The 16,190-nt window shown below is 42.4% G+C and overlaps 2 protein-coding genes and 1 pseudogene across 3 annotated transcripts in view; 2 read left to right on the top strand and 1 right to left on the bottom strand.

The window, feature by feature from the left end:
- Positions 1-783, top strand: part of CENPP (centromere protein P) — a 225,490-nt gene extending 224,707 nt beyond the window's left edge. The window contains exons 7-8 of the mRNA XM_020883150.2: positions 10-101; positions 454-783. Of these exons, the coding sequence (XP_020738809.1) occupies positions 10-101; positions 454-584 (223 nt within the window). The 3' untranslated portion in view covers positions 585-783. The remainder of the gene's footprint in view (positions 1-9; positions 102-453) is intronic.
- IPPK (inositol-pentakisphosphate 2-kinase) overlaps positions 616-16,190 on the bottom strand; it is a 48,538-nt gene continuing 32,963 nt past the window's right edge. For both annotated transcript variants that reach the window (XM_020883141.2, XM_020883143.2), the window contains exons 12-13: positions 5,910-5,989; positions 616-3,272 (exon numbers count right to left, since the gene is read on the bottom strand). In XM_020883141.2, coding sequence (XP_020738800.1) covers positions 3,047-3,272; positions 5,910-5,989 — 306 coding nt within the window. In that variant the 3' untranslated portion in view covers positions 616-3,046. The remainder of the gene's footprint in view (positions 3,273-5,909; positions 5,990-16,190) is intronic.
- Positions 6,179-6,587, top strand: LOC139032337 (jupiter microtubule associated homolog 1 pseudogene; annotated as a pseudogene).

Below are 16,190 nucleotides of genomic sequence, written 5' to 3'. Positions count from 1 at the left end.
CTCTTTCAGGTTTGAACTAGTCATTGTTTGGAGGATACAAATAGATGAGCAAGGGAAGGTTTTGCCGAAGCTGGATCTTCTCACCAAAGTGCCGCTGCAAGGTAGGGATGTTCTGGTGATTTCTCACTGTGCTCAACACAAACACCTACTCATTTCATCTGGTTTTATATGGCAAGAATAAAAAGTAAAAAATGTCACTGATGTATTTTTAAAATAGGTTCTCAAAATATTTTTTGTCCATAATCACTCAAAAAGCACATGCATGTGGGATTGCCCCTTTGAGGCCCACTTAGGCTATGAATGCCTGATGTCTCTGCCTCAGGCATGTGGGGAGGTGCTTGGTTCAAGGTTGTGATTCAGTTGTCCTGGCTTCCCTTCATTTCGGCCAGTTGAGAATGAGGGAAGTGTCTTGGTGAAGTGTCTTACCCGATATGTGATTTGTTTTCTTTACAGCCCTGGAACTGGACAAGAACAGAGTCATAGAAACTGCTCCTCTCAGCTTCCGAACCCTACTGGGCGTGCTGGGCATTGAAGCCACTCTAGAAAGCCTGATTAAATCACTTTGCACAGAGGAAAGCAGCTAATTTCCAAACAGTGAACAACTACACATAGGAGTAAGATGCTGCACCTGGAGGTGTGTGATTTTATTGAATATAAACATTTGCTCTTTTCCACTTAGAAACCTTACCTTTAGAACATGTTTATGCAATTATGGCACATTATATGTAAGTTGTCAGGACATGAAAAATAAATACAGTTATTTAAATTCAAAATACCAAACAAGTGACACATATAGTGTATTTTTTAAAAGTAAACTCAACATCCGAGAAAGTACAGAAGTGGCTATCCATCCTGGGACACGGGGAGCCACCGTGCCCCTACCTTGGTATGAATCTAAGCGCAGAGGCGGCACCAGCCCATCTCAAAGGTTGGCCCTCCTCCTACCATCCACCCCGGAGGGACTCCTGCAGGGCTTACCAGCGCCGCCTCATTCTTTCACATTCCTCAGACACCCCAGGGGAGCCACGCCGCCCTCCTCACCTCCGGGCTCTAGAAGCAGCACTGGAGGCTTTCACAGCACCTCAGCAAGTCCTCTGACATTCACTCTTCATGGTCTTTCACGAAAAAGTAGAGTGGTTAACATTAACAAATGCAGTAAGACAGCAAGACGGCATTGTCCCTTCACACAGGGCCTTAGCCCCCCGGCCCCTCTGCACAGAAGAAGCAGTGTTTTCATTAAAGTCCCCCAGAGTCCTAAGTGCTGCACTGACCTGAGTCGCCAGTTTAAAGTAGAATGGGTGAAAACACTGTTTCCATCAAATGAAAGCCTCAGGGATGGGGCTGAGGTGGAGTGTGAGAAGTGCAAAGGGTTCAGTCAAGACCTTCTAGATACTCATCTTTAATTTTTTTTCCCCCAAATAGAGGGTGATTGTTTTCAGACCGTTCACTCCAATTAGAATAAGCAACAGGAGGCTGCCCAGCCCACCTCCTTGAGGGGCTGGGGTTTCAGAGCTCCACACACAAGAGATTCCGGGTCCCCTGCATACCCTGGTGCTGGGCAAGACCATCCTCACCCCAGGCCAGCAACAAGGAACAACCTCAGGCCTAAACAACTCTGATAGCTACCTACTTCCATGCACTCTGGAGCCTGCAACTTGATCATGAGAACAGGGCTCCATGCACACCCCTATGTGTGGAATCTCCACAGCCCTGTACCCCAGCATCCCACATGAATGACAGGCATGTGTTAATATCTTTTGGAACCTCTGAGTGAAGAAGTAAGAAGTAAATAGTAGGACAGGACTGAAGAATAAATTCTAGAAGAGCTGGCTTGATTCAAATAAGCATAATTCTCAATTTATCACAAAATTCCCCACAAAAATTATAATCAGCAAAATATTCTCATTTTTTGTGTAGTATTTTCATACAATCTCATGGTTTCACTATTATATTACAATAAGCCTTCATTAGTCCCTCAAAATGATGATATAAATAATCTATACAACCTACCATAGAATAAAAAACCGAAGCTAAGATTCCCAACAGTTTTCATAGCAGCTGGGCACACTTTTGGTGACCCCAACAAGAACCCTCTTGGTGCCAGCCAGGAGTTGCTCATCATGCAGAAGCAGGGCCTTGGGCAGCCCCGATGGGGAGGTGGTCCAGAATTACTCAAGGCCATCAACACCACACATCCTAGTGAAACCCGAATCAGGATGCTGGCCCTGGCAGAAGTAGCTGAGGTTTCCCGAACATCCAAAAATGTCAGAACACAGAACTGGCAGAAGCACAGGCACCCCATGACACCCACCCTGGGCATAGCAGCTCAGAGTTACAGCTCTGCTTTCAGCTTCCACAGCAGCAATTTCAGGTGGGAAAGAATACCTTGTTTCCCCTAAAGTTAAAGATAAATCATTCAACACAAAATAGAAAGTCAGTGCTCGCATGAGTGGTGTCTGCCCCTGCCCTGAGTCCCACGCTGCCTGCTGACCCTGAGCAGAGCAGTGGGTATGGCACCTCCACACGGGCTGTGAGCCCACTGATGGGAACTGGCGCGCACATCGGCAACTCTGCTCTCCACAGCAGGGAGCTGCTAAACCCGCGCTGACACGAGGCTTGTGCTGGAAGAGTGACCAGGTAACTCAGCTGGGAACGTTCCAGTAGTATCTGTGTTTTCTTCAAAGTCCAAACTGTAAGGTCTATGTGACAATTCAAGTTTTCTATGTTAGGATTCTGGTGGTAGGAGATCCAAACCTTGGGTCTTATAAGGCTTTTTAGAGATTAGATGTGAACCCTGGATGGAAAGGGAGAACTGCCCAGGGGGGCCTCCAGGGACACAGCACACTGCTGGGTTCATATCCAACATTCCTTGTCCTGGAAGCTATCTCTAAGGGCATTCGATGTCTCCCAGAGGCAGTCCCACCTGAACAGGGGTTGAAAAGCAAAAACATTCACAGCCAGAAGTCACCCAACACAACAGAAAATAGCTGTATCATTCAACCTTCACATTCTGTGTTCAAGTGTCAAAGCCACTGCAAGAAAAAGGTTAGACCTTATGGAGAACTAACGTGCAGTCTTCACTCTCCTTGAACCTCGTCGACATCACAGTAGCATCTTTGGCATGTACGGTCTTTAAATAGTAGTTGACTATCTTGCCATCCAGTTTATACTGATGAGGAATGCTCTCGTAGGGCTTGAGGTCAAGGTCCAGCACAGACACAGAGAAGGCAAACCGAGATCTCGATGAAGGGACAACAGGCCTCTGATCGGAGCTGGAAGCAAAAGAGCAATTTCAGAATACACAAACCTCCCAAATCCTCTCAACGCAACTCACAAAGAGCACCCATTCTGTGCATCTGTGTGCATTCCATCTCTATCTGTGCCAGCTGTACGCCTTGTGCTTGAAGCTCCTGCAAGAGAGGCACCTATTGTGACACCTACCAGCACACCAGATAAGAAAGAGTTAAAGTGCAGAAAGATGGAAAAGCAATTAAGTAGACTAGGCAACTGATACTCCCCATATCCCAGGAGTATAAACAAATGCTAAAAATGTTACTTATCATGAGCCAAGTATTACAAAACCTAAGAAAAAGAAAGTAGATCTAGCCATACAACAGCCAAATGCATAAAATGTTAAGAACAGACTTCTCTTTACGTATCTTTTCCCATGTCTGGTGAGAAACTCTTGCTCCTCTATGCTTTTTCACATTAGGAAAGAGAGATCTGGCTTCATGTTTTGTTCTCAAATGGTTTCATGTTTTATTCTCAAATTGTGTCTGTAGTGTTTTCTATTTTGTTTCTTAGGGTTTAGCTTTGTGGTTTTTCTAAATATTGGAATAGTTGTATGCTTAAAACAAAATGTAAACAATTACTTGTACTTAAAAACACTTGATGCAAAGAGCTGACTCACTGGGAAAAAACCCTGATGCTGGAAAAGACTGAGGGCAGAAGGAGAAGGGGACGGCAGGGTGAGACGGCTGGATAGCATCACCGACTCAATGGACGTGAATCTGAGCAAACTCCAGGAGTTAGTGAAGGACCAGGAAGCCTGGAGTGCTGCAGTCCATGGGGTCACCAAGAGTCGGACATGACTTAGAACAACAGCAACAACCAAAACACTTCCAGGCTAGTTCTGAATTTTGTACTAACATTTCTGTACATACCTTTTAGCTCTCAAAGTGCTCTCAGTATGCATCCAAATGATTGGTTAAATACATTACACGAGCTCGGTTTAGCCCAAGAGAGAGTATTAAGGAGTTCTGGTTTCTCCATGCATACTATACTAGATTTAGACATTATTGAAAACAAATGAAATACCAATTTCTAAAGGTCCTGCCTGGGAGAGGGAGGGCAGATAAAAACACTCCTATCTAATCACCTACTTAAGGCCTGGGCTCCCGTTCAGTCCCTGCTGAGAAGTGCTGTTTACGGGAAAAATGAGTCCCTGGCTCAGCTGCTGGGGTCTTAGCTACTCCCGCCTGAACAGCAGAGAACATGTATACAAATTAAGGTCTTACTTCTGAGTTTCACTCTCAGGGCCTGAAACCCAAGCTTCATGCAGCTGGGCTAGGACAGTGAACATCTCTGGCCCTCACCGGGGCTGCACATTTTATAGGAAACCACACATCACATCAGAACCAACACCCGATAAGATGACGTGAATCAAGAAAGGAATCCATCACATAGAGTCTGGTGAGAGCATGGCGCAAGGGCCACTCCTGAGGAGCCTACTGGTCAGCCTCAAGCTCCCAGTGAGCCCAGATCTGAGTCTTCTGATACCTAAAATGCTTCTCTACCCTGTGGATGACATAGGTGCCCACATGGGCACACATCCTGGACACACGTCCTCACTCCTTTCCCAACATGTCAATTTCTGTTGAGCAGCTGGTCAAGGGTGTCAGGACTCCTGGCCCCGACCCCATCACATTTCTGTGTCCTGACTACTTCCTTCCTTCAGGAAGGGCAATAGATAATAACATTTGTGTGGTTTTCTCTCATCTAACAACACTAGCTTAATCCAAATGAATTCCTGCTGCTAAGAACTGGGAGCATTTTCTTAGGGGATAAGGAGAGATTTCAACTAAACAATTCTTTTAAAAATATTTCAGTTATGCCCTATAAATGTCCCTCCGTGTTTCCTATCAGAAAGTGGACAATCCTATGCCTGCCAAGAAGCAGGACTCCTAGGAATGTTTAGTTCAAAAGCATCAGAAAACCGAATGGCTGGCAGCCAGTGACACAAGGTCATCTTGACCCAGGAACACATATCAGAAGATTATGGAACATTCCACAAAACCGTGTGTGGGGTTTGGCACCCTGAAGATTAATGCTAAAGATGCCATCTAATCAATGAGAGAAGATTATCAGGTTCATCCTGAATTCCTAAAAAAGGCAGAGATAGGATTGGATAATGATGTCCTGGGAGAGATGCTGCAAAGAGGAAACAGAACAATGGAATGTTGTTTTAAAGGCTTTGAAATGACTATAAAGGTTGGCACATCAGGACCTGGAAAAAGGAGGGAAAATAAGACCTAGAGTAACCTACAGCTTCTTGGGCCTCTGAGCCATGATGGAAACTTGGGGTTTTCTTTGACAGAAAGGTATTTGCATGACAACATCTAAACTGCTTCTAAAGTCCTTGAGATATTTTCTTAGAAAATAGTAGTAATCTTGAATTTAATAGAACAAGCTTTTAAAATTATTCTCAAAAATGTCTATTTGACTTGTTACAAACTTCTAAAGAGCAAGAGTTAATAATCCCCATTGTATTAAGTAGGCCTTGGAAATTGGCCTTTGTTTATAGACATGATCTTCCAAGGGCCTCTCTAAATATAAAGACACCAACTCTCTTGCCAAGCCACAAAACCTTACTAGACCAAGGATACGTGACACAGCAGACGGTGCCTCACCTTGCATCCTGCAGACAAGGAGAGAGCGCGATCATAATGGAGCAGTCCTTCGCAGTCATGGCAACCCGGTACTGCTGAACCTGCAGGGAAGGAGAAGTCAGTTCCACGGCATCCCCACACATACCTTTCCCAACTGGAGAGGTCCGGGAACTGATCCCAGATCAGGGGTGGGTTAGGAAGACCCAGGCCCAAAGGGCTCATTAGAGGCCAGTCCCGCCCTCTGACCTCTCACTGTAGGCAATGTATGGACCCTGATTCCGGAGACCTAGGACTTCAGCAAGAAATCTAGTGGGGGCAGGGAAGATTCTGAGTCATCTGGACCCCAGAGAAGGAATTCTTCTGAAGCGAACTCTGGAGACTTCTTAGATCTGAAGGGAGAAGGTGACATTCATGAAAACGTGGACACAGACTTGCAGGCCAGCCTGGGGCAGAGCGAGGAGAAGCCTGTGCCTGCCGCCCCTGTACCCAGCCCAGTGGCGCCGGCGCCCGTGCCATCCCGGAGGAACCCCCCTGGCGGCAAGTCCAGCCTCGTCCTGGGTTAGCTCTGTCTGCCCGGAACCCTGTCGTTTTGTTTCTTTGTTTTTTTCCATGCTTGTGAACTGCACAACTTGAGCCTGACTGTACATCTTTTGGATTTGTTTCATTAAAAAAGAAGCACTTTAAAAAAAAAAAAAGAAATCACAATCCACCTTGTAAGAAAAAACAACAGCCACACTGACAGCAGTGAGTATCACCTGGTCTTTGGTGCTGCATGTCGGCTTTCTCTAGTTGCAAAGAGTGGGGGCTACTCTCTAGCTGCGATGCACAGGCTTCGGTAGTTGCAGCGCAGGGCTCACTAGTTGTGGCCTGTGAGTCTGAGAGCGTGCAGGCTTTAGTAATTGGCACGCAGGCTCAGTAGTTGTAGCTCTCGGGCACTAGATCATGAATTTAGTTGCTCCATGGCAGGTGGAATCTTCCTGGACCAAGGATCAAACCCATGCTGTCTGCAATGGCAGGAGGATTCTTATCCACTGCGCCACCAAGGGAAGTCTCATTTGAATTTTTTAGATTGAACTGCTCTCACTTTTACAAAAATAAACTAGTTACCAAAAAGTGGGCCCTACACATTATCACTGGCCTCAACATCTGTGTGATGGAAGATCATAACTTGTCTCCTTTTCAGTCATTTCCTTCAATGAAACACATCAAGAGAACTGCCCTGAGACAACATTCAAGCTTCATTCCACAAGGCAGGAATGTGTGGGAAAGAGGGGAGAACCCCAAGTGTGGGTTACAAAAGTGTGGCCTGCAAAAATCTTTACAGTAGGAGGAAAAAGAAGCTCTTCTCCTAATATCCATTTAGCTAAGAAATCAAGTATTTTACAATATATACACACACAAAAATCCAGTCTAAAAGAAGAGATAAATATTAAAAACAAAATATAAAATATTACATCCTAATCTGCAAGACTTAAAACATAAAAGCCATGAAAGACAAAGACATCTGAATACCTAAAAATAAAAAGCTTTTATTTGATACAATTATAATCCAAATATAAAAGACTTGTTGAAGAACAGGAGAAAATATCCGCAACATATAATAATCAACATCAAGAATATATACAAGATCTCCCTGGTGGTTCAGTGGTTAAGAATCCACTGTCCAATGCAGGAGGTTTGGTCCCTGGTCAGGGAACTAAGAGCCCACATGCTGAGGGTCAGCTACTGAGCCTGTGCCCTCTGGAGCCTGCGTACCACAAGTAGAGAGCCCATGAACCACGATGAAGATCCTCTGTGCTGCAGCTAAGACCCTACACAGCCAAGTAAATACATTTTAAAAAAATATATAAAGTGCTACCTATTCACAATACCTGAGACAGGCAAACAACCTGCAAGTCCACTGACGAATGGATAAAGATGTGGCACACACACACAGGGGGATACCACTCGGCCATAAAAAAGAGCAACGAAATAATGCCATCTGCAGCAACGTGGATGCAACTAGAGATTATCATACTAAGTATGGTAAATCAGAAAGAGACAAATACTATATGGTTTATTATCGAACACATGGAGTCTAAAATATGACACAAATTTACCTATAAAACAAAGAGATTCACAGACATACTGAACAGACTTGCTGTTGCTAAAGGAGTAGGGGTTGGGAGAAGGGTGGATTGACAGTTTGGGATTAGCAGATGCAAACTATTATATATAGAATGGATAAACAACAATGTATATCACAGGGAACTATAGTCAATATCCCTAATAAGCCATAATGGAAAAAAAATGTGAAAAAGAAGCTATATACATGTATAACTGAATCACTCTGCTGTATAGCAGAAATTAACACAATATAAATCAACTATACTTCAATAAATTTTTTTTTAAAAATACATAAAATGCTAGACCAATATGTAAAAAGAAAATGAATCAAATATGGACCAAAGAAATTGACAAGATAAAAAATAGCCAATACATATATAAGATGTTCAAACATACTACTAATCAAGGGAGTGCAAATTATAATAGTGAAAATTTTTGTTTTCATCACAAGTGTGTTTTTTATATATACATAAATATGAATATAAATATATATACATATATATATGAAACGGCTAGACTTTCACTTCAAGCAATGCTTGGAGTATAATCGGGGCCAACCCAACTGCTGAAGTAGAAAAAGCTAAATAAAATATCAAAAACACCTGCTTGAAGGCAGAGGTCACAAGACCGGCGAGAACTGCTTAACCAGGGGGAGGACAAAGACCTTTTCTGCCTAGGGAGTGGATGACAATTCTGGAAGGCCAGCCAAGAGACACTTTAACCTCCAGGGCTACGGGGACAGGAACCACGATGAATCCCTGCTCTGGGTTAGTATCCAAATGTTGCAGCTTTAGACAGGGTGAGCCAGAAGTCAACAGGCCTTCCCAGGAACTGCAACTCTGCTTCAAAGAGAGCAGTCACCAAAGCTGGATTAAGATGGCCCCAGCTTGCTAATGCTCCCCAGGTCACTGACAGAGGCAACCCTAACATTCCTTCTCGAAGAAGATAACGTCCTAGGCCTCAGACGATCTCTAAACTAACTATACAAATACAGTTGCTGACACACTAGCAAAACTACCCAGGCACAAAAGATGATGCCGAGAGAAAACCAGCCAAAAAAAAAAAAACCCCACAAATGAACCCCACAAAACCCCGCAATGGTAGAAAGAGGTACACTTGGACGCCAGGTACCAAAGATACCAGACACACATGCTGCTCAGCTCAAAGAAAAAAACCAAATTGACAACTTCAGAGAACTGGAGACTATGGGGTCTCCCTGGTATGTTACTTGTCGCTTGTCCCTTGCTGCTTGTAATATTCTTTGTGTTTAGTCTTTGTTAGTTTGATCAGTATGTGTCTTGGTGTGTTTCTCCTTTGGTTTATCCTGAATGGGACTCTCTAGGCCTCTTGGACTTGATTGACTATTTCCTTTTCCATGTTGGAGAAATTTTCAACTATAATCTCTTCAAAAATTTTCTCATAGCCTTTCTTTTCTTCTTCTGGGACCCCTATAATTCGAATGTTGGTGCGTTTGATATTGTCCCAGAGGTCTCTGAGACTATCCTCAGTTCTTTTCATTCTTTTTTACTTTATTCTGCTCTTCAGAAGTTATTTCCACCATTTTATCTTCCAGCTCACTGGTACATTCTTCTGCTTCAGATATTCTGCTATTGATTCCTTCTAGAGTATTTTTAATTTCAATACTTGTATTGTTTGTCTCTGTATGTTTATTCTTTAATTCTTCTAGGTCTTTGTTAATTGATTCTTGCATTTTCTCCATTTTGTTTTCAAGGTTTTTGATCATCTTTACTATCATTATTCTGAATTCTTTTTCAGGTACTTTGCCTATTTCCTCTTCATTTATTTGGACTTTGGTGTTTCTAGTTTGTATCTTCATTTGTGTAGTATTTCTCTGCCTTTTCATTATTTTTTTTAACTTACTGTGTTTGAGGTCTCTTTTTCCCAGGTTTCAAGGTTGAATCCTTTCTTCCTTTTGGTTTCTGCCCTTCTAAGGTTTGCCCAGTGGTTTGTGTAAGCTTCATATAGGGTGAGATTTGTGCTGAGTTTTTGTTTGCTTGTTTGTTTTTCCTCTGATGGACAAGGCTGAGTGAGGTGTAATCCTGTCTGCTGATGATCGGGTTTGTATTTTTGTTTTGTTTGTTGTTTACATGAGGAGTCCTGCACAGGTGCTACTGGTGATTGGGTGATGCCCAACCTTGTATTCAAGTGGTTTCCTTTGTGTGAGTTCTCACTATCTGATACTCCCCATGGTTAGTTCTCTGGTAGCCTAGGATCTTGGAGTCAATGCTCCCACTTCAAAGGCTCAGGGCTTGATCTCTGCTGCTGGCACCACATCAGAGCTGGAGCCAGAGGGGGCCAGAAGGAGCTGGGACCCAGTGAGCAAGCCTGAGGGGCAGGACGCAGGGCACAGATGTGTTTTTTCACAAATTGGTTTGTGGCAACCCTGCATCAAGCAAGTCCATTGGCACCATTTTGCCAATAGCATTTGTTCACTTCATGTCTCTGTGTTACACTTTGGTAATTCTCACACTATTTCAAACTTTGTTATATTATATTTGTTATAATGATCTGTAATCAGTGACCTTTGATGTTGTTACTATAATTGTTTTGGAGCACCAGGAACTGGAACCACATAAAATGACAATCAGCAAATGTATGTTCTGACTGCTCTATACTGACTGGCCATCCCCCCATCTCTCTTTCTTCCTCAGGCTCCCCATTCCCTTAGGCCAAATTAGGCCAATTAATAACCACAAATGGCCTCTAAGTGTTCAAGTGATAGGAAGAATCACCGGTCTCTTACTTCTAAATCAAAGGCTGGAAATAATCACGCTTAGTGAGGAAGGCATGTTGAAAGCTGTGACAGGCCAAAAGCTAGGCCTCTTGCAACAAATAGCCAAGTTGTGAAAGCAAGGGAAATGTTCTTGAAGGAAATTAAAAGTATTGCTCCAGTGAACACACAAATGCTAACAAAACAACTTATTGCTGATATAAAGTTTTAGTGGTCTAGATAGAAGATCAAACCAATCACAAAGCGTGAAAGCGTTAGTTGCTCAGTCATGTCCAACTCTTTGAGAACCCTGCCATGGACTGTACCCTGCCAGGCTCCTCTGTCCATGGAGTTTTCCAGGCAAGAATACTGAAGCAGGTTGCCATTTCCTTCTCTAGGGGATCTTCCCAACCCAGAGGTCGAACTTGCATCTCTTATGTCTCCTGCATTGGTAGGCAGGATCTTTACCACTAGTGCCACCTGGGAAGCCCAAACCAATTACAACATTTCCTTAAACCAAAGTCTAATCCAGAGCAAGGTCATAACTCTCTTCAGTTCTATTAAGGACGAGAGAGGTAAGGAAGCTGCAAGAAAAATTTGAAGCTACCAGAGATTAGTTCATGAGGTTTAAGGAAAGAAGCCATCTCCATAACATAAAAGTGAAAGATGAAGCAATAAGGGCTGATGTAGAAGCTGCAGCTAGTTATTCAAAAGATATAGCTAAGATAATCCATGACAGTTAGGCTACACTAAACAACAGATTTTCACTGTGGATGAAACAGACGTATCAGAAGAAAATGCCATCTAGGACTTTCGTAGCTAAAGAGAAGTCCATGTCTGGCTTCAAAGGACAGGTTGACTTTTGTTAGGGGCTAATGCCACTGGTGACTTTAAATTGAAGCCAGTGTTCACTTACATTCCAAAATTCCTAGGGCCCTTGAGAATTATGCTCCATCTACTCTGCCTTTGCTCTATAAATGGAACAACAAAGCCTGGATGATAGCACATCTGTTTACAACATAGTTTACTAAATATTTTAAGCCCACTATTGGGGACTACTGCTTAGAAAAAAAAGATTCCTTTCAAAATATTATGGCTCATTGACATCCAAGAGCTCTGATGGGAGATGTACAATGAGATTACAATGTTTTCATGCCAGCTAACACAACATCCATTTCATAGCCCATGAATCAAGGAGTGATCTCAGCTTTTAAGTCTTACCAGTTAAGAAATACATTTTGTAAGGCTGGAGCTGCTACAGATAGTGAATTCTTCTGATGGATCTGGGCAGTCAACTAAAAACCTTCTGGAAAGGATACCCCATTCCAGATGCCTTTAAGAACATTCATGACTAATGAGATGAAGTGAAAAGATCAAGATTAACAGTTTAGAAGAAGCTGATTCCAGCTGTCATGGATGACTTTGAGAGCTCAAGACTTCAGTGGAAGATGTAACTGTCAATGTGGTAGAAATAGCAAGAGATCTAGAATTAGAAATGAAGCCTCAAGATGACTGCACTGCACATCATAAAAACTTTATTTTTATGATAAAATTTTACTGGATAAGGATTTGTTTCTTATGGATGAGCAAAAAGAAACGGTTTTCTTGAGATGGAATCTACACGGAAAGATGCAGTGAAGATTGCTGAAACAAGGAAATATTTCAGTTCAGTTCAGTCACTCAGTCATGTCCAACTCTTTGCAACCCCATGAATCGCAGCACGCCAGGCCTCCTTGTCCATCACAAACTCCCAGAGTTTACTCAAATTCATGTCCATCGAGTCAGAGATGCCATCCAACCATCTCATCCTCTGTCGTCCCCTGCTCCTCCTGCCCCAAATCCCTCCCAGCATCAGGGTCTTTTCCAATGAGTCAACTCTTCGCATGAGGTGGCCAAAGTATTGGAGTTTCAGCTTCAGCATCAGTCCTTCCAATGAACACCCAGGACTGATCTCCTTTAGGACGGACTGGTTGGATCTCCTTGCAGTCCAAGGGACTCTCAAGAGTCTTCTCCAACACCACAGTTCAAAAGCATCAATTCTTCGGCGCTCAGCTTTCTTCACAGTCCAACTCTCACATCCATACATGACCACTGGAAAAACCATAGCCTTGACTAGATGGAGGTTTGTTGGCAAGGTAATGTCTCTTTTTAATATGCTATCTAGGTTGGTCATAACTTTCCTTCCAAGGAGTAAGCATCTTTTAATTTCATGGCTGCAATCACCATCTGCAGTGATTCTGGAGCTCAGAAAAATAAAAGTCAGCCACTGCTTCCCCATCTATTTGCCATTAAGTGATGGGACCAGATGCCATGATCTTAGTTTCCTGAATGTTGAGCTTTAAGCCAACTTTTTCACTCTGCTCTTTCACTTTCATCAAGAGGCTCTTTAGTGCTTCTTCACTTTCTGCCATAAGGGTGGTGTCATCTGCATATCTGAGGTTATTGATATTTCTCCCAGCAATCTTGATTCCAGCTTGTGCTTCCTCCAGCCCAGCATTTCCATAATGTACTCTGCATATAAGTTAAATAAGCCTTGACGTACTCATTTTCCTATCTGGAACCAGTTTGTTGTTCCATGTCCAGTTCTAACTGTTGCTTCCTGACCTGCATACAGGCTTCTCAAGAGGCAGGTCAGGTGGTCTGGTATTCCCATCTCCTTCAGGATTTTCCAAAGTTTATTGTGATCCACACAGTCAAAGGCTTTGGCATAGTCAATAAAGCAGAAATAGATGATTTCCTGAAACTCTCTTGCTTTTTTGATGAACCAACAGACGTTGGCAATTTGATCTCTGGTTCCTCTGCCTTTTCTAAAACCAGCTTGAACATCTGGAAGTTAACGATTCACATATTGCTGAAGCCTGGCTTGGAGAATTTTGAGCATTACTTTACTAGCATGTGCTGCTGCTGCTGCTGCTGCTACTAAGTCACTTCAGTCGTGTCCAACTCTGTGCTACCCCATAGACGGCAGCCCACCAGGATCCACCGTCCCGGGGATTCTCCAGGCAAGAACACTGGAGCAGGTTGCCATTTCCTTTTCCAATTCATGAAACTGAAAAGTGAAAGTGAAGTCCCTCAGTTGTGCCCGAGATGAATGCAATTGTGCAGTAGTTTGAGCATTCTTTGTCATTGCCTTTCTTTGAGACTGGAACAAAAACTGACCTTTTCCAGTTCTGTGGCCATTGTTGAGTTTTCCAAATTTGCTGACATATTGAGTGCAGCACTTTCACAGCATCATCTTTTAGGATTTGAAGTAGCTCAACTGGAATTCCATCACCTTCACTAGCTTTGTTTGTAGTGAAGCTTCCTAAGGCCCACTTGACTTCACATTCCAGATGTCTGGCTCTAGATGAGCATGAGTGATCACACCATCATGATTATCTGGGTCGTGAAGATCTTTTTTGTACAGTTCTTCTGTGTATTCTTGCCACCTCTTCTTAATATCTTCTGCTTCTGTTAGGTCCCTACCATTTCTTCCTTTATTGAGCCCATCTTTGCATGAAATGTTCCCTTGGTATCTCTAATTTTCTTGAAGAGATCTCTAGTCTTTCCCATTCTATTGTTTTCCTCTATTTCTTTGCATTGATCGCTGAGGAAGGCTTTCTTAAAAGTAGATTAGTAGTTGCTTAGTGGGGTAAGGAGATAAGATATTGGCTAAATGGTACAGAATTCTAAAACTGACTATGATACTGCTTACACATCTGTGAACATAGTAAAAACCATTAAATTGAATACTTTAAGTGGGTAAATTGTATGATATGTAAATTATATCACAATAAAACTTTTAGAGAAAAAGGTAAGAGTGGAGCTGTCAGAATATTCAGCAAAGATATAGGAACATGTGACAGATCTAAACAAATATCTGTATAAAATAATACTGTAAATTGTGATTTTTTTTTTTAATAAGAAAAAAGAACAAGACAAATAGAATACCTGGCAAAAACTGCATATAAGTTGGGAACATAAATGGAATTAAAGTAACCCAATTTCTTATATGTTTGTGTGGCAGGGGGTGAGGTGGGAGTAGGGGTTAAATTATTAATTTTAGTCTTTAAATATACATGGTCAAATTGGACAAATAACCCAAAAAATGCAGTAGCAGAATGTCTAACTTCCAAACCAACAGGAAAAAGAAATGGAATATTAAAATTAACAAACAAAAGTGAACAGAAGTCAGCAAACTATGGGCCAAGGACCAAATCCAGCCCACCAGCTGTTTTTGTAAATAACGTTTTTCTGGAGCACAGCCACGCTCACTGATATTTGTCTCTGCTGCTTCTGAGCTATAATGGCAGTGCTGAGTAGACAGAACAGAGACCAGATGGCCTACAAAGCCTAAAGCATTTACTGTCTGGTTCTTTACAGAAAACGTTTGCTGACACCTACAATGGAATACTAAACAACAGTCAGAAAGCAAGAATTACTCTCAGCTGCAGCTTCCTGAGCTTTGAAATAAATATAATAATCTCTCCTCTCTCATTTCATCAGAGGTACAAAGCTCAATTAGATAAACAATATTTGTGAAAGAACTTTTTAATCATCTGTGGCCTAGTAATGCTCTCAACCTGTTCTATAGCTTCAGCTTCACATACACCATTTTCAGATTCCAACTAACAGAACCTAAATCCCTAAAACAACAAAAAGATAGACCCTTACATTCCAACACAGAGAGATGTCAAGACACCTTAGTTTAAAGGCAAGCTAGTAACACATTAATGTGAATAACCCCTCAAATAGGATGAGTTAGTGAGTGAGTGAGTGCATATGTGTTACTGTGAAGTTCTGAAAAGATAACAGTGGATATCTATTTCTTGGGCAGAAATAACATTTTATGAAGTATACTCACTACTTGAATCCTTTTCATTAAATTATTTGTTTTGAGATAATTGCGGGTTCTGAATACACTTTACCCAGTCTCCCTCAATGGTGACATCTTACAAAACTATATAGTACAATATCACAGCCAGGATAGCGACATTAATACACTCCATGATTTTATTCCAGTCTGCCCTGGACCCCTTGATACAGCTGTCCCGGTCCTGACAATGTCTGTGGTTCTCTCTTGTTAAGAGTCCTCACTCCTGTCCCTGGCCAGGGCTGTGTGTACCCTCTTCTGTGGCTGTGTGCTGTGTATGTGTACATATTTCATCACACATGTAGGTTCATGCATCATCTACCACCACAGTTAAAATACAGAGCAGCTGCATCATCATAAATTTCCACTTGTTGACCTTTTATAACCACAGCCCCTTCCTTCCATCTCCTCCTCATCCCACAGCACCCATTCATTCATCTTTGTCATTTCAAGAATGTCATATAAACAGAATCGTGGTGTCTGATCTTTTGAGATTGGCTTTTGTCACTCAGCACATTTCTCCAGAGATTCACGCAGGCTGTTATGTGTATCCAGGCTTTGCTCAACAGTTCCAGCTTGTGTAACCTACAGTAGGTCACCTGCTGACAGGCAC

The sequence above is a fragment of the Odocoileus virginianus genome, chromosome 31 (genome assembly GCF_023699985.2).
Source record: "Odocoileus virginianus isolate 20LAN1187 ecotype Illinois chromosome 31, Ovbor_1.2, whole genome shotgun sequence".
In the NCBI taxonomy this organism is placed as follows: Eukaryota; Metazoa; Chordata; class Mammalia; order Artiodactyla; family Cervidae; genus Odocoileus; species Odocoileus virginianus.
The sequence above is the reverse complement of the archived record's forward strand: the minus strand, read 5'-3'. Positions and strand labels throughout refer to the sequence as shown.